This window comes from Achroia grisella, unplaced genomic scaffold (assembly GCF_030625045.1).
Source record: "Achroia grisella isolate CSIRO2021 unplaced genomic scaffold, CSIRO_AGI_Agris_v1 utg114, whole genome shotgun sequence".
Classification (NCBI taxonomy): Eukaryota; Metazoa; Arthropoda; class Insecta; order Lepidoptera; family Pyralidae; genus Achroia; species Achroia grisella.
This window is the reverse complement of record NW_026712585.1, coordinates 1,523,644-1,545,037: the sequence shown is the minus strand read 5'-3', so window position 1 is coordinate 1,545,037 and position 21,394 is coordinate 1,523,644. Positions and strand designations below refer to the sequence as shown.

General features: G+C 32.9%; 1 protein-coding gene across 1 annotated transcript in view; it reads right to left on the bottom strand.

Annotated features, from left to right (window-relative positions):
- Window positions 1–4,683: 4,683 nt before the first annotated feature.
- Window positions 4,684–21,394, bottom strand: part of LOC131850259 (MAP kinase-activated protein kinase 2) — a 29,493-nt gene continuing 12,782 nt past the window's right edge. The window contains exons 2-8 of the mRNA XM_059200447.1: window positions 16,250–16,375; window positions 10,289–10,426; window positions 9,574–9,780; window positions 7,687–7,818; window positions 6,924–7,046; window positions 5,892–6,044; window positions 4,684–5,599 (exon numbers count right to left, since the gene is read on the bottom strand). Of these exons, the coding sequence (XP_059056430.1) occupies window positions 5,528–5,599; window positions 5,892–6,044; window positions 6,924–7,046; window positions 7,687–7,818; window positions 9,574–9,780; window positions 10,289–10,426; window positions 16,250–16,375 (951 nt within the window). The 3' untranslated portion in view covers window positions 4,684–5,527. The remainder of the gene's footprint in view (window positions 5,600–5,891; window positions 6,045–6,923; window positions 7,047–7,686; window positions 7,819–9,573; window positions 9,781–10,288; window positions 10,427–16,249; window positions 16,376–21,394) is intronic.

The window sequence follows — 21,394 nt, the reverse complement described above, 5'->3', positions numbered from 1 at the left end:
TACACTAATGCATTCTGATTAATCCAATTAAGATTCCACCAAACTAACAATATTTTTATTCCTTAAATGGATTTTAGTGAAAAAATATAACATGATGTAAAGATATTATGAAAATATATTGGAATTCATCCATAAGTACAACCATGAGGTATTTACATACAATTAGGAGAAATTACGGGATCTTTACCAAGTTTTATTTTCGATTGAGTCTCGTTATTAAAACAGTATTTATACTGACCGCGTCAAATTTAAATCAGTACATAATATGTTATTAATATGATGCTGGGTATTCTATAAGTCCATCCATAAATAACTTCACAGAAATTGCATGATATTTTGACCCTTCCTTTCATTTTTATCACAGCTGCTCACATTAAAGTAAAGGGTATAATATCACGTTAAAAGGCAAGAATACTTATGAAACTTGAACTTGAGAAACAGAAATAATTAGAAATATAATTTGAACTATGTTTCTTTGTGAAAATTTTTAGTTACCTACTTATGTACTGGTTTTGTTCCGAGTATACACTTTATGATCAATATTATTTATTTATATCTACAATAAGATTGGCTTTAAACGGAAATGATGCGTATTTATGGATTAAAAAAAAAATACTGTGAGCTGCTTTATGTGTCGAGGAATCCTTTGTACTGACTACTGATACTGACGTTTTTTCACATAAAATATACACTATCATCGTAGTAAGGTACGACTTTTGTGACTTAAAAAATTTACTTATTAATATATCTTAAAAATTAAACACCGAAAGAAGTTTATTATACACACAAACTAAAATTTAGCCGCAAGCAAATATCGAAAACATTCTGATTAAAATACCCAGAGTATAATTATAGATATATGTATATAATAAACATACATGTTTAGTCTATTATTCCGACAGATAATGCCATCATTTTTTAATTTCACAATGGTGGTAAAGCGATCGGGCTATCCATGATGGTAAACGGTTACCGTAGCCTAGTTGCGACCCTTAAGAAACCTTAATTTAAGGTTGTACGCAGTAGTCACCCAATATACCATGTGGTATGGTTTCGACATGGAAAATATCCAATGTCTAATTAATGTAAAAGATAAAACATTAGGTATGAAAGGATTACACAAATTATATATATATATAAATAAGAAAAAAAAAGTGATTAATTCAATTGTTTTCTTCAATTTTGTACATATATATTATGTTTACATTAAGATTACATTATATTCACAACTACCATAGCTATACAGCGCAAAAAGCACCTAAAATATATTTCTTTTACGAAAATATCCCATAGGGGGCTCTCTCAAAAGATGGACGGCAAAAAAATCTTCGTAAATAAAAATTGGCAATATTAAGTCACTAAATATATTGTAACATTTTTAACACTAAATTCAAAGTTTCAGTGTGTAGATATTAATAAAAAAAACTTACTAGTAAAGATTTTCTATTTGTCAAAGATTTTTTTAAAATAATTTGATATTCAAAACATGACAGAGTGCAAAATTTTAAAGGTGGTAATTGTGAGTAAGCAATACAGAAAATACGAATAATGTTACTCCTTGTTTCCATCTGCACATATGTTTTGAATCAAATTTGTAGAAAACTTATTTTACACATGCCTCGAGTCGCGTCGTATCAACAATTGAAGAGATGATGGAAGATCGTGGAAGTGGCACGAGTTCCACCGATAAGAACGCGACTATTAAATTGGGACATGGGTGTAGCCAGCCATGGGCTCAAGGTAGGGCTGTAATATAAAATATTATGTTGCTAGTTACATACCCGCAAAACGGTTACATTATGTATCATACTGTATGTTTATATTATTTTTTGTGTCGACTGTCGAGTATGATCTTTCTTACGGATATTAAGTATTGTAATTAGTACTTTGATATTTTATATTTTTAGATTTAGTTAGGTACTTGCCAAGGTGCGACAAGCGATCCACGTTGGCCCACCGTGGCTACGCCCATGAATTGGGAACTCGAAAAATGTTAAAATTGTGATGATTTGTACATAACAGATATGTTTTACAATATGACACACATGATGTATGTATGATGATGGGAGATTTAAACATCATTACATAAATTTCAAGTTGGAAAACATACACTTACAAGTTAAGACAGAAATATCTAAATATTCATTTATAAATTTAGAATTAAATTAAATTAATTTGTATATTTTATTATAATTTTCCCACAATATAATTAACACCGAAACATTGAAATACACACCCAAATATCTTTTTAATTTAACTTACAAATAATGTAAATTATGAATACATTTAATTTTTTAAACATCAATATTCATTTATCGTAGCTTATTTAGTATTAAAACAATAAGATTTTTTATATCTCGCGTCTTAAATTAAGGATAATTTTCAGAAATAATTAGTAGTAGCAATAAATAGACTGCTGTAGTTATTTATGTATACGTTATAATCGATAAGCGATATAACCGCCTCTTGTTATAAATTTTCTACGCACTGTTTTTTTATTATATTTCTTCATACTGATTTTATTATTATTTTAATCTGAGTGAGATGAATGTACCCATAACGCTTCTAATACGCAGTTCGAGAAGGAAGTTATTGAAGACCGCAACAATACTTTTTATTTCATCTAGTATTTCAACGAGAGGTTATCTTAGAGGTTACTAGTACATTTTAGGTCTATTATTACTACAGTATATATATTTGTAAATATAAATTTGAGACAGCACCTATATTTTATATAAGACCCTAATGCAGAATTGACATCTTTTAATTTGAACACTAAATAACTAAACTTGCAGTTGTAGTAAGTTTAAGTTTGGAAATAATTGCAATATTGTAATGTACTTTTTTATGTATAATATACATTTAAGTATAATTACAGTTTATTCTTCGTGAGAACTGTTTTTTTTGGTCATAAATGAATTCGTTTTCAGTTAATTATTATTAATATCTTATAGTTAATGGAAATAAAATATTTGAAAGGATTCATTAATTTCTTCTACTTTTTTCATTATTATTTAAGCAAAATTTAAGGTTTAGTGGCTTGTTTCAATTGATGCTGAATCCACAATTAACATAACCCATTATATTTATTTTCCTTTGAAACATATATAGATAAGTAAATGATTTGGCATATTTAGATTACATTATATGAAAAATATGCCGTGAAACCATTCCAAATATTTTATTTCTGTGTCTTTTATTAATAATAACTTAAAAAACTATGATTGGTTAATATTAGAAAATGCATATTTGACTTCATTTATGTTATTTTGTGATTACTAAACTTTGGGAGCACTGACCACTAAATACAAAACATTGTAATATTTATACTACTTCATATAATAAAAATAAACTTAGTTTTAAGCACTTATTAGGTACTTTTTATGACCTTTAAACTCAGCAAAGAGAGTGAGCGGAGAAGAATGGGCAAGAGACTCGAATATTGTTATTTTGCAAGAAGCACTTTTAATATGAGTAGTCAAAGTATGTTTTTGGACATATCTTATGAGCTAATGTTTAGTAGAACTGTTTAGAATTTTAACAAAGCTCTTATATAGTCTTTTTCATGTAGTATACACGTAAAAATACATTTTTGTTGGTTTATATCTAAATTATTTGCCCACATTCCTAATATAACAATATTTTTTAAATATTTGATTTCTTTGTATGTTTGGTTGTAATAACCACAAAAATAATTGACCCTTATAAAATTTCCTTCACCTATACACAGCTACACTATCATATTGTGTATTCGATACGGGTAGCGCCGCAGTCAACAGCTAGTTAATTTATATAAGTACAATAAGTCATTATCGTAAATATTTAATTGAGAATTGATTTGAATATGGAATTAAATTTATTAATATACTAATATACAGTCAACCCTCCTATAACGCGGTACTCTCAGAACGCGGTTTCCATATAACGCGGAGCTAAAATTGCGACAGCCCTCCTATAACGCGGTACTCTTACAGCGCGGTCTCCGTTCAACAACGTCCCATCAGTTCTTTCCGTGCACCCAATGAATGGTTTTAACTGGATATGTTTATATCAGCGTGGTTCACGGGTGGGGCTCCTCGTGCGCTATATTCCACTTCTATTAACTAAATAGTTTCGCATCGACAGCGTGCCATGCGTGTGTGTGTCTAACGAAACTGTAACATGAAAGATATATATGTGATCTTTTGACTACATTGTCGCGTGAATTATAGAAAAACTACGTTCTGCTTATGTCTTAGCCGCTTAAAACCAATGTGAAGATCAACCAAGTGAGGAAGACATTTTGCCCATTAAAAGAAGGCGAGTTAGGCGACTCATATCTGACAGTGAGGATGAGTGTTGAAAGATTACATCATTTTACAAAAGTCTTTCTTTTGTTTTTGTTGGAAAACAGTTTTTTAGTTTAGTTTTTGTTTCATTTTTTTCATCATTTCCTTATTTAATAAATTATTTTTATCTTGTCTTTTGTATTTATTGGTCTCCATATAACGCGGTACGAATGATGGGATTTGTACTTATTCTGAGTCTCTTATAGCGCGGTTTCCATACAACGCGGTAGACGGTTTCCATAGAACGCGCTACGAATTAGCCTGGTTTGTATGGTTAAATCCGAGTTTCTTATAGCGCGGTTTCCATACAACGCGGTACGCACTCACCGCGTTATAGGAGGGTTGACTGTATATACTTTTAAAGTGATGTACTTGCGTGTGATATATATAATGCAAAGACCTCTTAAAAAGAGAAAAGAAAAAATATACTCTTTATTATAAGAATAACAATAATTTATTGCTGCCAATGAAATTACATAAAAAATACATTTAAGGGGTACTGAAATAAAGGCGGTAAAATAAACTGGATCAGCGTATGCCGAAAGAATGTTCCTAAGCGGCGCTGGATTTGAAACTATCTTGATAAATACCTTGTTAATTTGCTACGATGGGCTAACTGAACTAAACCTGATGTTCATCTTGTTATACTCAACTGGTGCCATGCCAGCGTAAACCGGTAGCGAAGACTGGATTACCATTCCAATTATTATCCATTCATCCAAAAAAACAAGTGGAGTGTTACGGGCGGTGTTTCGAAATGAAAATAATTTTGTTATATCTATGTATAGTTTTTATAAAGGTCTTTGTAAGAATTAAAAAAAGGAGAGATCGGTAATGTATGTACATATAACAAAGTGCATAAACAATTTTTCAATATAAATATGTTATTGTTGTTTTTCTTATTTGCATCAAAACTGAAATAACTAAGTTATTGTCAAACCACGAAGCATAGTACCTTCGTAAGAATGTAGTTCTAAAACATTAGGTACAATTGGCACAAACAATATTGCACTAAGTTCGTAAATATATAGAATTTAAGTATGCAAGCAGCATGATTATTTGAATATCGAGTCAAAATTAAGTTAACAGTTCCTACCCTCTGTGGGGTAACCCATTTTCTTAACAGTCTTAGAATTAAGAAAGAAACCCGGTCAAACTATATATAAACAGTACAATAAGCTATACCTTAAAATTACACTCTAAGCTCCGACCTTGTTTCGTCGTTTATTTAATAATGTGTTGTTGCTGTTTTCTAGCGCTTTGATTTGTACCTGAAAAAAAAAAACAAAATATATATATTATATAAATACGTGAAACAAAAACTCCGTTTTAACGAAATTTGCGAGGAAAATTTCATAATCCTCTAGTATGAAATTTCGCATACTTATAGTTTATATATTCAAGCTACGCTTACTATGTGACTAGATGGCGCTGTTTTAATTGTCCAGGCTTATTTATTTATTCCTTGAAGATTACAATATCGTATCGGTTCGGAAGTTCTACTGCTAGAAGTGGTTGTGCGTGGCAAAAATTTAAATGAATAGTAAGTGGAATGGGACTTACTTGGTCATAATCGACACGCATTGTAGCTAGGGACCTCGTCATCTCGTCCTGCACGTCCGCCCATGCTTCTCCTCCCTCGCGGAGTAGCGTGTGGGTATAGAGAGGAGTTTGGGGCACTTGTGTATACTGTCGAATCCAGGGGCTCGCCATTACCTGTAAATAAAATACTATTGTTACATCTCGCTTACACCAATATACCGGAAATCACTAGTCCTAAAACCAAAATGGATAATGTTTTGTAGGCATTTAATATTAAGTATTATATGTATATGATAATGGACTGCTCATTCTTTTTGTGACTTTTCCGAATGAGCAGTAGATTAAAAAAATAAGTGAAATGACTATTCAAAAGTGCTTAATTTTTTCTTAAGTAGCTGATCCCGCGACTTCGTCCGCGTGGAATTTAACTTAATTTTTCTAATATAAAAGATTTTTTCTAAAATAAAAGTAGCCTAAGTTACTCCTTATTACATCAGTTATCTGCCAAAAAAAGGTAAAATCGGTCTAGCCAAGACAGATTTTAACGGGACTTTTTTTCAGAGATTAGCCGGAACAAACAGACAGACATAAAAATTGTAAAAAGTGTTTTTTTTGGTGTATGTACAGTATTTATATTCATATGCATGTAGTAAAAAACGGTTATTTCAATATTACAAACAGACAATCCAATTTTATTAATATATATAGATTAATTTCGAAATTAATTAAGAATTTTCTACACTTTCCATTCTAATGTATACAAATTTTGTCAAGATTGAAATCATTCTTTTATCCATTCTAATATTATGAATGGCCCTACCATTCACACAGCGCTATCTAATTCCAAGATTAGCAGAGCTTGTATTAACTTATTAATATATATTTTTGTATATACATACACAATATACATAGAAAACACACAGACCAATGTTGTACGGTGCGAGGAATCGACCTCGCGACAATCGTTGGTGTGCTATACCGCTGAACCACCGAGACTCAATATAAAAAAACATATTTTGCCTAAGAAAAGCCGATTATTTAGTTGTTACATACTTGTTCTATGGTGAGACGCTTGGCTGGGTCTACGGACAACATTCCCTTGATGAGATTCTTGGCTTCGGATGACACGTTGGACCACTCTGGCGCAGGGAAGTCATACTGACCTAGTCTTATACGCTGTAACAGAATAAATCATCATTACATAATATACAACAAAGTCGCTGTCGCTGTCTGTCCGTCCCTATGTATGCTTAAATCTTTAAAACCACGCAACGGATTCTGAAGTGTTTTTTTCTATATATAGAGTGATTCAAGAGGAAGGTTTATATATATACATATATATAATAATACATGTACACCCGGACGAAGCCGGGGCGAGTACCTAGTACATTAAACATTAAATAAATAATAAATAACACGGGACATTTCACGCAGCACCGTCTAGTCACGATAAGTAGAGCCTATTATGTGTACTAGACAACTGATATAAATACTTAGATATTTTATTTTTGTCAATACATACATGACATACATAGAAAACACCCAGACCTATACAAACTCATGAATACAAATATTTGCAATGTGTGAGGAATCGAACCCGCGACTATCGGAAGTAAAGCGGTGTGCTAAACTGTTAGACCACCTAGGCAGCTGTTACTAATAAGAGCTTCCACCGAAACCGTCATGGTTAATTCCTGGTGTATCACTATGATATTTATTCTGAATTATATCTTCTTCCTCTGGATTATCCTCAGCGTATATCTGTTAGCATAAGCAGATATACAATTATATATTAATATGAAAAGTACCAACTGACCTTCTTCATCCCGGGTGATATGGCTAGACCGTGGTTGGAGTAGAAAGGCGGGAACCCACACAATAGGATGTACATCACAACCCCGAGGGACCAAACGTCGCACGATTTGTCATATTTCTCAGGTCCTAAAACCTGTAACGAATACAAATCATTACATACTATAAAACAAAGTCACTCTCGCTGTCTGTTCGTACCTATGTATGCTTAAATCTTTAAAACTACGCAACCGACTGAAGCGGTTTTTTAAAATAGATAGTTCAAGAGGATGGTATATATATATATATAATACATGTACACTCGTGCGAAGCCGGAGCGAGTAGCTAGTAATGTTATATAATACACTAGCTGAGCCCGCGGTTTCACCATGAAATTTATAGTTTTCCGATGTGGATATGAGTAATATCTGGCTGCAGTTTGTATGATTTACAATATATTTTATAAAACTTAACTGCTTATAACAATGTTATAAACATGTTATAGATGGTCGCCGTCGCAAATACAAGTGTGACCTCAACCGGGACTGACCGACAGACAGTCGATCCCAACGCTAGTGTTGTGCGCCAACATATAGCCTCATATAGCATCAAAATCCGTTCAGTAGTTTTTGCGTGAAAGAATAACAAACATCCATCCATCTATGCACATTCAAAGTAGATGAAATCCCTTGTTCCTCCAGATAAGGGGTCGATAATGTTCAAACGCCTAAACAGATCTTCATGAAATATAACTAAGAACCATACAGATCATTTTTAAATAAATAAACAGTAAATTAAATTCATTCGTGTGGCAACTATGATGGCAAAGACAGACACACTTTTAACATGTAGCACAAAATATAACAATTAGCATCTCTTTTTTAGAGGGGTGAGGGTTTGTTTCAGTTGTTGTGTGTTTAGGGAAAATTAGGCTTAATTGAAAAGTTACGGCTGAAATTATTGTTTTCTCACTAATATTATTGTTATTCTAAAATATTCATATTTTATTTAAATAATCTGATTTCAAATAGGGCAATACATAAGCCTGACATCAGCATGAAAACAAAATCTATCCAAAGCATAAAATCGATTAAAAAACATAGTATAATTGATGATAGTTTTATATAAAATCGACACAAACAATATTGTGATTAAGTTCTTTCAAATTTACTTGTTGTTTTTCAAATCATATGGCATTAATATATAATCATAAGACTTAGTTGAGATATAAAGCAATAAATTGAATTTTTTAAAATAACTTTTCAAGCCCAAGCATTTCTATATACTTTGCATAATACTTACATTTAAATAAAAAAAAACATAACAAACATACATACATACATACTGTTCTGTTTTATACTTTAAATGTTTCATCTTTATGCTTAAAATATTTAAAAATAATATAATTTAAAAGGAAGTGAACACAACTCGTGCTAATTATATAACTTTCTCAGTTAAAATGTAAGAAGGTTTTAGTTTCATGAAGGGGTTATTCTGTTTACATCTTCAGATTGAACATGGGGGTAGCCACGGTGGGGCTCTGACCAGTGAGGCACCTATCCAAACCTAAAAAAAATAAATTATCTAAGTACCAACTACGATACTTAATATCCTTAAGAAAGTTCAAACTCAACAGTCAACGCATAAAATAATATACAGTACAGGGTGCTACAGGGTGTAACCACGGGTATAGTTTCTTAGTTACATAATATTTTAGACTGCTGCCCTCCCTGAGCGCATGGCTGGCTACACCTAGATCCCAATTTAAGAGTCGCGCTCTTGTCGGTGAAACTCTTGCTATATTCCACGCTCTTCCATCAGTTTCTATAATTGTTGATACGACACGACTCGAGTCACGCAGGCTGGCTACGCCCATGATATACGATAGTGTAGGACTGTAATTACAACTAACCTCGGGTGCTACATAGTACGGGGTGTAACAGGGAGTTTGGAGCGTGTCGGCAGGCGTTAGGGTCTCTTTTGCGAACCCGAAATCTGTAAGTTTGAGGTGTGCGTTTGGTTCCATGCTTGTGTACAATAAATTTTCAGGCTTGATATCTCGGTGAGCGATATTATAGTCGTGTAGATGTCGAACTGCGACGCAGATGGAGTGCATTATCTGAAAAAAATAATAGGCCATTTTTATATGTTGTTTTTTATATACTATATTGGTTTTAAATGGTCGTAATAAAAAACCCAAAAGGATCATTGAACCAGGAATAATAATTTAAAGAGAATATATGGGTGTGTGTCAAAATAAATTGTAGTCTATGTTATATTAGCAATCTACGTGATGTATTTTTATAATTATCCGTTCGCGCAATTTTCATAAAAAGGGGTGCAAAGTTCTGCTTCACGTATATATTTATTATAGACAACTGATAGAAATACATTTTTTTGTAGATATAGTACATACATAATAACATAAAAATCACTCAAATAAATACACACAATCATAATCATAAAAACAAATGTTTGTACTATGCGAGGAATCGAATCCGCGACTATCGGAAGTAAAGCGGTGTGCTAAACCACTAAACCATTGAGGCCGTCAAATCTTTCTATCTGCGGAACAACATTAGACGTTTCAGCGAGTATGACAATCCATATTAGATTAGATTACTAACCTCAGCTGCTTGTCGTTCAGTGAATGCTCCATCGCTGTTGTCCTGTATCCGCTGGAATAACTCTCCACCGGCCATGCACTCCATCACAACCAGCAAGCATCGTTTCCCACCGTAGGTGTTGTCATACACGTCTATAATCTATGGATCGAAAAAAGATAGTCAAAATCATTTCACGTAAGAACTCTCGAACTTGCATGTCCTATTTTTTATGACTTTTGTTTTCTGACCAATGCTGTTGGCCCCAGCTGGCCTTAACAGCTTCAACGGATGATAGGGGACGTGTGCAGATGGCACTCCAAATCCGCGAAACTTATGGAGCGGCTGAAGGCCAACTCCCGCCTGACGGATACGACTTTAGTCTCTGGTCACCGGTAGGGGTTCTAACCTCGGCTCAGGACGTCGTAATTTCCATCCCCGTTTGAATTGGACAGGGAATCGATCGGATGATCGGGGGATCGATCGGAGGGGAGTTTATAACTGTCCCTACTATCCAAGTATAACAAGCTTCAGTTGAGAAGAACTCAACTAAACTGGTTTGCTATTATACATAGTTACATAAAAATATAATCTTCAAGAGCTATTCCATCATTATCTACATAGTATAAAACAAAGTCGCCGCCGCTGTCTGTACGCTTATATCTTTTAAATTACGCAACGGATTCTAATGCAGTTTTCAGCAATAGATAAGAGTGATACAAGAGGACGGTTTATATATATAATACATGCGTGTTATAGTACACAACAAGACAAGTAATTCAAATCCGTGAGAAGCCGCGACGTACTGCTAGTTAATTATAAAATAACACATAACAGCACTGTTTTGAACAATAAAATTAATTTCTACATGACAACGTGTAATCTAAGACTATAGAAATGCCTATATTTAAAGATACCATATATCTGTCTTTCGCACTAACAAACTAACAATAAGGATGTCAGTATATATACATAATGAATACTTAATTTACATACACAGTATGACGCACATATCACGGGAATGATATTAGATGCGCAGTAATTTATAAAAAAAACAGATTTAAACATTAGTTTAAGTTTAATAAAACAAACTCGTATTGGATAGAGTTCACATTAGAACAATGGTTCATTAAATTGTCTAGACGTAATAGTATAAATAATATAATCAGTTGAGCGTGAAATGTCTACGGAAGCCATTGAAATCTTAAAGTACCAGAAACGAGTAAAATGTGGCGTAACTCAGGACAATTCACATAGCGACATTCAGTAACAAGGTAAGTATTTTTTTTTATGGATGTTTTACCCGCCCGCGCACGGTTTACGCTGGCGGGGCACCGGTGGAGGATGATAAGAGCATGAGGTCAGGCCAGTTAGCCCATAGTGACAAATTCACCAAGAATTTACCACGATAGTTTCCAGGGGGAACCGCGCGGAAGTCATCCTGACATGGTATTTTGCTAGCAATAAGATCGTCAGTCCACATTACTAACAATCCCCTTTAATAGTATATAATAATCTCCCCAATATAATATTTATCAAGGTAAGTATTATATGGTATGTATAAGTAGTTTATTATATTATAACGTCATTTACTCATTATACACTATATATATACACGACAGGGTGAATCCCTATTGTGTTCTCTAACTTTGGCTCTGAAGTGTTTAACAGTATCGTTTTTAAATAACGAACTCAAACATGTTTAACATTAAAGAAAATTTCATGAGGATACCTCATGAAATTTTCTTTTAATTTAATTAGCTTTACTAATTATTTAATACTACATATTGGACAATTATTTAATACTATACGTGGACATACATACATGCATTTTAATTGTGGCAGTCCAACGCGCTCAAATTGGGGGAAGGGGATTGTTAGCAATGTGGACTGCTGATCTTATTGCTAGCAATGTACCATGTTAGGTTGACCTCCACCCTGGAAACCATCATGATAAATTCACGGTGTATTTTTTTGTTTTATGGAAGATAATGGAATGGTGCACCCGCCTGCGTTAACGGTTTACGCTGGCGGGGCACCAGTGGAGGTTGATAAGATGAACATGAGGTCAGGTCAGTTAGCTCATCGTGACAATTTCGCCAGGAATTTATCACGATGGTTTCCAGAGGGAACCGCGTGGAGGTCAACCTGACATGGTCATTGCTAGTAATGGGGTCATGAGTCCACATTATTAACAATCCCCTTCCCCCCTCACGGTGTACTTGTCACGATGGGCTGACCTGATCTCATGTTCATCTTATCATCCCCCACTGGTGCCCCGCCAGCGTAATCCTTTAGCGCAGGCGGGGGCACCATTCCATTATCATCCATAAAACAAAAAAATACACCGTGCATTTATCATGATGGTTTCCAGGGTGGAGGTCAAGCTAACATGGTACATTGCTAGCAATAAGATCAGCAGTCCACATTGCTAACAATCGCCTTCCCCCAATTTGAGCGCGTTTGACTGCCACAATTAAAATGCATGTATGTATGTCCACGTATAGTATTAAATAATTGTCCAATATGTAGTATTAAATAATTAGTAAAGCTAATTATAGATACCTCATGAAATTTGCTTTAATGCTAAACATGTTTGAGTTCGTTATTTAAAAACGATACTGTTAAACACTTCAGAGCCAAAGTTAGAGAACACAATAGGGATTCACCCAATCGTGTATATATATAGTATATACGCGCTCAAATATACATATAAAAAAAAATATAAATTGTAATTTACTAAGATAGTTTATAAGTTGTTTACTAACATAATATGGATACATATCCGAATTACATGATTAAATAAATAAACAAATAAAATATTCTGTGTATAAATTGTATAAGCTGTTGATAACCTAAATAAATAAAATAAAAATGAGCAGAGCTTGTGTTATGGATACTAGGCAACTGATATAAATATTTAATTACATTTTTTGGTAAATATTACACAATATATATATAGATAATCTCCAATACAAGCATACTCATGAATACGTTTTTACTGGGCTAGGAATCGGATTCTCAATAATCGAAATTAAGGCGGCGAGATAAACCCCGTGAGTTATATCACAGAGATCATCCCGTCTATTACAGCCGTCTAACAGCTTGTTTTGTAAGCTGATTCTCGCCTGTAGAGTGCAGATTAATATAATAATAATAATATAATATCTCAAGACAATTCACACAGTGCTATCTAGTCCCAAGCTAAGCAGAGCTTGTGTTATGGGTGGGTACTAGACATTTGGTATAAATACATGGATACATTTTTTTTGTAAATAAATACATATCATACATAGAAAACACCCAGACCGATACAAACAATCATACTCATGATACAAATGTTTGTACCGTGCGAGGAATCGAACCCACGACCATCGGATAGAAAAGTGGTGTGCTAAACCACTAGACCGACGAGGCTGTCAAGATTAGGGAGTGAAATTATAGGATGAGAAGCATGTCTATTAGTCTACTGAAACGGCAACATATGAGTGGTTATTATGGGTAAAATGATGTCCGGAGTGCTGTCTGTATGAAATGAGCTTATTATTTTTTATGTATACATGAAACGAGCGATATATTCAAAAGATTACTAAAAGTGCGGAATTCAAACAATGCCTACTCAGATTTTTTTATTAATTATAGTATATACTTATCAGAAATTGATTATATACATATATGTATATTATATATATATATATCAAAAAGATTATACGGCAATTAATCATTGTCAAATGCTCAATCACGCCACAAGTTTGGATCCGCTTTTAGCGTTCGCGATACGGAACTCTAAAACTAGGAAGGTCGCTTTCGAGTCGAAGTTCATCTATAAATAGGCACAAGTTTCATATTAATTTTTTTGTCCCAAGAAAAGCATAGCTGTGTACCAGACCACTAATAAAAATACTTAGAAAAATTACCAAGACTAAAACCGATGAAAATTCTCGAACCTTCAAACCTTAACAAGATAAGACTAAAAATCTCCGGAAATTCTATTAAAAATAATTATATAAAATAGATTACTGAAGTAACAACTAGATTTATTTTATAAATACTTACATAACATAAATACAAAACACCTAGATCAATACAAACAATCATACTCATGAATACAAATGTTTGCATCGTGAGAGGAACCGAACCTGTGGCCATCGAAAGTGAGCGGTGTGCTAAATGTGTCTTGGTGGTGTGTCTAGACTAAGGCCATATAAATAATATTTTTTTATCGGGGTAGACTTTCTACAAAGTCGTTTGTGTTTTGTTCCATGTCACCTATTACAGTCACCAAGCAACTAGTTTCCTTTGTAACATGTGATTCAGTTGTTACACGAGAGAAAGCAGTGAAATTACGGGATACAGAGCCATAACATGTTAGTCCTTAGAAATGACAAAGCATGAGTGGTGTGCATACAAAAATATATGAGTCCTATTCTTAGTTAAATTGTACCACAGTGTACAAGCGGCTATTACAACTTACCACCACTTACCATCAACTTATTTGGCATTCCAAATACATAAAAATACAATACGTTATTTTGTTCAAATTAAAATTTAATCAAAAAACCAAAAAATCCTACTGGGACACATTTATAAAACACTATCTGACCCGCGTAACTTCGTCTACGTTACATTTTCCCAGTTCCAGTTTTTCTAACATTTTTCATTTACTTACAATATCACGAAGTTTATCTCTTTAATATTAGTATAGATGTTTACAAACATGTCAATTAAAATTAATAATCTACTAGTGACCCGTCCTGGCTTCGCACGGTTTAGAAATATTTGAAATTCTCGGTTTGTTCTATAAAGTATATAGTAATATAGAAGTAGCAAAATGTTGATATTTTATTTTTTCATTGTATAAAAAAAATAAAAATAAGAAGTACACAATTTCATGATGATCGGTTCAGTAGTTTTGCATGAAAGCGTAAACAACATCCCTACTTTCACATTTATAATATTAATAAGGATAAAGATAATATACAGAATCGCTTCAGAATATATAAAGATATTATGCAACATACACAAAGAAAAAAAAAACCGATGAATCAAGATAGAAAAACCGGCTCACTTCCTCTTCCCCAACATTCTGAATAGACTTATACCAAGTTCAATTAAACAGCCACATCAAGTAAAAAAAACCGCATTGACATCGGTGTAGGTATTAATTTACCAACTAGAAGTTAATCATTCAATAAGATTCTCAGAACATTGAGTTTACGTTTTTTTTAATGTAACTAAATCGGTAAGCAGACTTACCTAGTGCTAAGTAGTGACCTGGCTTATATATTTTTATATATAAAAATTACATGTCACGTTGTTTGTCCGCGATGGAGTCCTAAACTACTGAACCGATTGCAAATTTGATTTGCACATTTTGTGCAATTTGATCCAACTTGAAGAGCTTTCATCTAAATTTATAGTCACAATATTATTTTATTGCAATTTGTCTATTAGCCACAAAAACGCGTGGCCGGGTCTGCTAGTTAATAATAATAACCCTGGACAATGTCCACAGCCCTATCTAGTCCCAAGCTAAGTAGAGGTTATGTAACGGGTACTGAACAACGGATAGAAGATTTTATTACACATTTTTTTGTACATATGTAAATCACCCAGACAGATGCATACTCATGAATATAAATGTTAGTACCTTGCGAGGAATTGAACCCGCGACCATCGGAAGTAAGGCAATGTGGTAAACACCGAGGTCGTTGAACACATATATAAACTGCTGTTTATGCTTATGCCAAATATATAAATAATGAATTCAGTAATTGGGCAACAATATTTTTTACTATATTTTATTAGAACCAACGCCTTTAAAAAATATATTTACATTAATGTATGTGGCAATATTAAAGCTAATTATTAAAATTAAAATGGTTTATTAGAGTTCATTTTTTAACAATTGACAGATAATGCTGTTGTATTTAACATTTTTTAAGTAAACATATAAATACCTGATAAAGATGTATATATACTAACTTCGACTATATGCCTACAGCCGCTGGCTCTCCAATGGAGTTCCACCTCTCTCCTGGCTTTTGCGCTGTCGTGCAGAACCTTTAATGCTCGCTTCTTCTGTGTTCTTTTGTCGTGACATTCTACCACCTGAAAAGTTGATATTGTCTCTATTACATTATGTTTTTCTTTATTGGATGATAATGGAACTTGCACCCCCTACGCTGATGGAATATGAACCGTGGAGTTAATTTATGAGCTCCACGGACCATATTCCGTTAGCGCAGGGGTCCGTCCGGTCAGTTAGCCCATGGTGGCAAATTCACCAGGAATTTACCACTATAATTTCCAGGGGAAACCGTGTGGAGGTAGATCTAACATGGTACATTGCTAGCAATGGAATAACTATTCCCCATTACTAACAATCTCTTCCCCTCTAATACATTATGTTAGCATTTTGTCGACGAAATTCGCGGTGAGTTTCTTTTTTGGTCTTAGATTTCACAAGAACACCTTGATAGATCAAGATAAAAATCTCCATCTCAGGCAACGCATATCCAAAATTTCATTATTTGGTCAAGATGTGAAAAATAATAAATAGTACAGTCATCAGAAAAAACACAAACCGTACACATATAAATTACGCTCTAAATTTCAAAGAACAAACATCTTGATGAGATAAATATTTATTTTCTTAGTAAAATTACGTTTCTAGTTTTACAATTGTATACATTATGAGTCAGTAGGTAAGTTTATATTAAGAAAAAATTACCAGAAAATGTTACATCATTATTAGGGTAGTTAGAAGTCACACAGTCCTAGTAGCATCCTTACTTAATATTATAAATGCGAAATTATCACTATTTGTTTTTCTAATATGCTTTCACGCTACTAAACTACTAAACCGAAATACCTAACTGTAAATTTGGTACACAGATAGTCTAGAACAATAACCATAGACATGAGAAATGGAAATGAAATACCTAAATACCTATCTCAGCCACCAGGCCTTCGTATTCGTATCTACGAAGGCCTGGTGGCTGAGATAGTTAAGACTAAGATACACAATCAGACGACATTTTGTACTCCACCTTTGGTGACGATGGTCTGAGGATGATGATGATGAATCAATATGACTTCATCCTCATTTAATACAGACCATCAGTCAATTACTCCGTGTGAACGACAATCTGACATAGTATATTAATAGCAATGAGTTTAGTAGTCAACATCACTAGCAACCCCTTCCCCCAAAGTTGATATAGTTAGTAAACACATTTTAAGGTTAAGATGTTCTAGAACAGTCTTTAATTAAAGACACGAATGCCCGTAAATACATATTTAATAAGGTGAAGGTTCAGTATGGATCAAAGACTCCGCTTTGATCCACGTGAAGATACGGCGCTATAATACCAACATCTTGTTTATTTTGCACCTACGCTTTAAACTTACGCGATAATATATAATTTATCTTTGTTCATTTACGTATAATAACTAAATGCTTACTGAACCGACAAATTTCTAAAGCTTTGCATGCGTGAATTTTATGTGTTGATTTTAGATACGCTATGAACCATGATACAGTTTGCTGTGCCCGTGAAAACTGTTTTATTGGGGACCGTGTAAACGCCTGTTGACCTTGTCTTGCCTATTTCCGCGCTGAACATGCAAAACCTACAATAAATGTATCGCGTACAGTCCATTTATTTTATCAAGACTTCGGGTAAATACCACTAAACTCACGCCTCGACTAGTACTGTCCGTATTATAATTTATTTAACTTTAATGCAAAAATAAAGTGTACGTAATACAATATGGCAGACTTAAAACCTTCCGGCGTTATCTACCAGTCAACCTTAAGTGGTGCAGAGAAAGATTGTTTGGCGTTGCAGTTAATTTAAATGAGACAAGAGAAATTTCTATAAAACAATAGATAAATTTACAAATAAATACATATATAAAACTTTATGAACAGACCATCAAATTATAAGTACAGTCGCAAATTGAAAGTAAATATATATATATAATAAGTAGTTTTTGCGGTAAGTGGTCGTCGTCTATGCACATGAATATACTTAGATATTGCCTCGCAGCTTTAAATTCAGTCTAATGTCGACCTTATTCAACCTTTTTAAACACAGTTTACAAAGCTATATCATTTTGTCACCTTACGACAAAATGATATTACTTTAACAAACTTTTTATTTTAACATTAATGGTAAGGATGGTGTGACAACGTAACGTCTATAAATAATATTTATTGAGCTATTACACACTAATCAATTAGTTAAATGACAAACGTGCATAGCAATAGTTGTTCATGCACGGGATTTTCATTCAATAATAGACACAGACACCTATTGTGAACAATGTAAATAAACTGGCTTTAAAAAAAAGAAATTCAGTTGTTTTTCTTGCTAGTTATTTTCAATTGAATCTGTATATTGAACTGGACGATAGGGACAAATATATATACAAAAAAACTTGACGTTCAGACGCGGCTAAAATGTCCTACATGAATAAATTAATTTTAATTTTATTTTGTATATGGGATACGGTTGTCATATTGCCATCAGTTGAACCGTTGATTTCTTAGCAATGCCAGTGAAATAAGATTACTTAATCATCTCAAAACGTGAGTCATGAATACGTTTCCACACATACTACGACAGCTCAATGTATATATTTCTTTCTCTGTAAACATTTGGTTTCTTTCTTAACATAATCAGTCCGTCGTGAGTAATGAGCTAATTTATCAAATGAATAGTCAGTTTAATACTCATTATTTAGTATTTAGTTACTAATTAAATAAAAATACCGCCGTAGTTAATTCACTGCAGTGATATTGAATGACGCTACATTCCAAACTCCTTTATTAATAGTACCAACTTTAGCGCAAGTCAAATTAGAGACGCAGATTACTAGGGATGTCAAAAATGCCTAAATGTATAGATGTTTTATTCGATAATTTGAAAATATCAATTTAGACATAACAAATTCATAAAGTTTTGATATATCGGTGAGCTTTGATAAGATATTTTATCAAAGCTCAACGATAAAATATACAGCATTCCTTTATATTTTTTATCTTACTAATATTATAAACGCGAAAGTTTGGGGATAGATCCTCCATCTATGGATTATGTTGGAGGGCTTATATATCAGAATAACATATAGGCAACAAATTTATACGTTTGAAACTACGGACATTAGTTGTAGTCCTAGTTATAAATACATAACTTTTTAACATATGTTATTCTGATGTATAAGTTATATTAGTGTAAAACTTTATAATATTCAGTTGTCTTTGCGTGAAAGAGTAACAAACATCCTGGATGGATACATACTCACAAACATTATCTTTTATAATATTATGTAGCATGATTTTTGGTACATTTTGATGTAAGGCATAAATTTTTATATCGATATTGTATTGACAAGCCTAGTAAATTGCGCCGTAGCATAATCTCCGAGCATTTTCCGCGTCAGGCGACCGGTTCCACGATAACGTTCTGTTTACATAAAATTACGGGGATTTGCAGATAACAATGCGTAGAGGCAATGACATTATGAACACCGACGGTGACATTAAATCTGTCTTCTATATTTGCATATAGATATAGAAAAAAGTCGGGGATCAATGGTCTTTATGAAAATACTAGCTAATATGGCGAACTTCGTACGGCCTCAGAAAAAATGTGCGCAACCGCAAAATTAATGTGAGATCTCACCTGTGGGCTAATTATGTAACACGATATGAAATTGTTTCTGTTGAAGTTGTGATGCAATATGAAATCATTTCAATTTAAAAAATGCGATCAAGTAAGGTCGAATGACCGCAACATAAATCATTTCTATCGATAAAACACTACTATGAAGTTGCAGCGGAATATTGTTAATCCGACCAATTTAAAAAGTCAGTACAATAGATAGCTTATACCTTTAGAGGGATAAATTTTAATTTATTGGGTTGTTACACTAGTTGGTTGATTTGAAACAATTTTTATTGCGTTCAAAAATTACAAAATATACTGCAGCGTTCACTTGTTCTTTTATTTTAATTTTATTAATAGACATTTAATAAAATAAAATAAAGAAAGTCTATTCTATTCTAATGAAAAAATAAGGTTAATAATTTTGAATATAAAAGCATATTTTATACAAACTATTTATAATCATTAATAATATTAATCTAACCTACAAATTAAATTTTCTTTTCTGCTATAGATACCTAGGTAAGTACGTAGGTATCCATATAAATTTAAAATGATATGGGCACATCTTTTTAAATTTGTACATAATTGTAAAAACTTTAAACAAATAAATTTATTTACTTTAAACAAATCACAGAGCATCATAAACGTTGTATTCCGTTCACAGAGCACCGTATTCATTGAAATAGTTTTTTAATTATATTAATATCATAATCAACCCTAATTTTATATTAAACATTTACTCTAGTTAATACAACATTCTATGTGATTTGGGACGAAAATAAAATATCGAATTGGCAACACTGATGTCGTGTTGTGAGTCGTGACAATTTTCCCATTTTAATAAATTTAAAACCTTTTCACGACTTTCTACGTAATATTTAATATAATAAAAATATATGTAATACTGAAAATTACCAAAACAAGATAAATAATGCTGCTAATGCTGATATTTTAAAGATTGTAACCAAAAGAAACACCTTCTAAATTGTTTCTCATAATGTAAAAACCGTTTCAATTCCACGCTGTCATTTCGGCAAAATAGCGATTACGTGACGTTGCAACGAGGTTACTAAATCGACATTCGATAGAAATAATTTTTATCGATATGTAAAGTTGCGTTTACGTTGCAATGCTAGTTGACAGCGTCAAATGGCGTCTATATGATCGCATTATTGACAGATGACGTCATTTTCACTACGTTACATACGAAAATCGTTGCGAACGAAGTTACATAATTAGCCCACTGATGTATTGCATTTGAAAATTATATGGGTGTTTTTATAATAATAATTTTCATTTATTCAGCATTACATCAGTATTCTTATAAACTAGATATATATCTTACTAGCTGTACCCGCGACTTCGTCCGCGTAAAATAGTGACCTTAACCAAATAATAAAATATATATATTAATAATCTAACCCAATAAAAAAGTTTCATCGTTCTAGCTCCA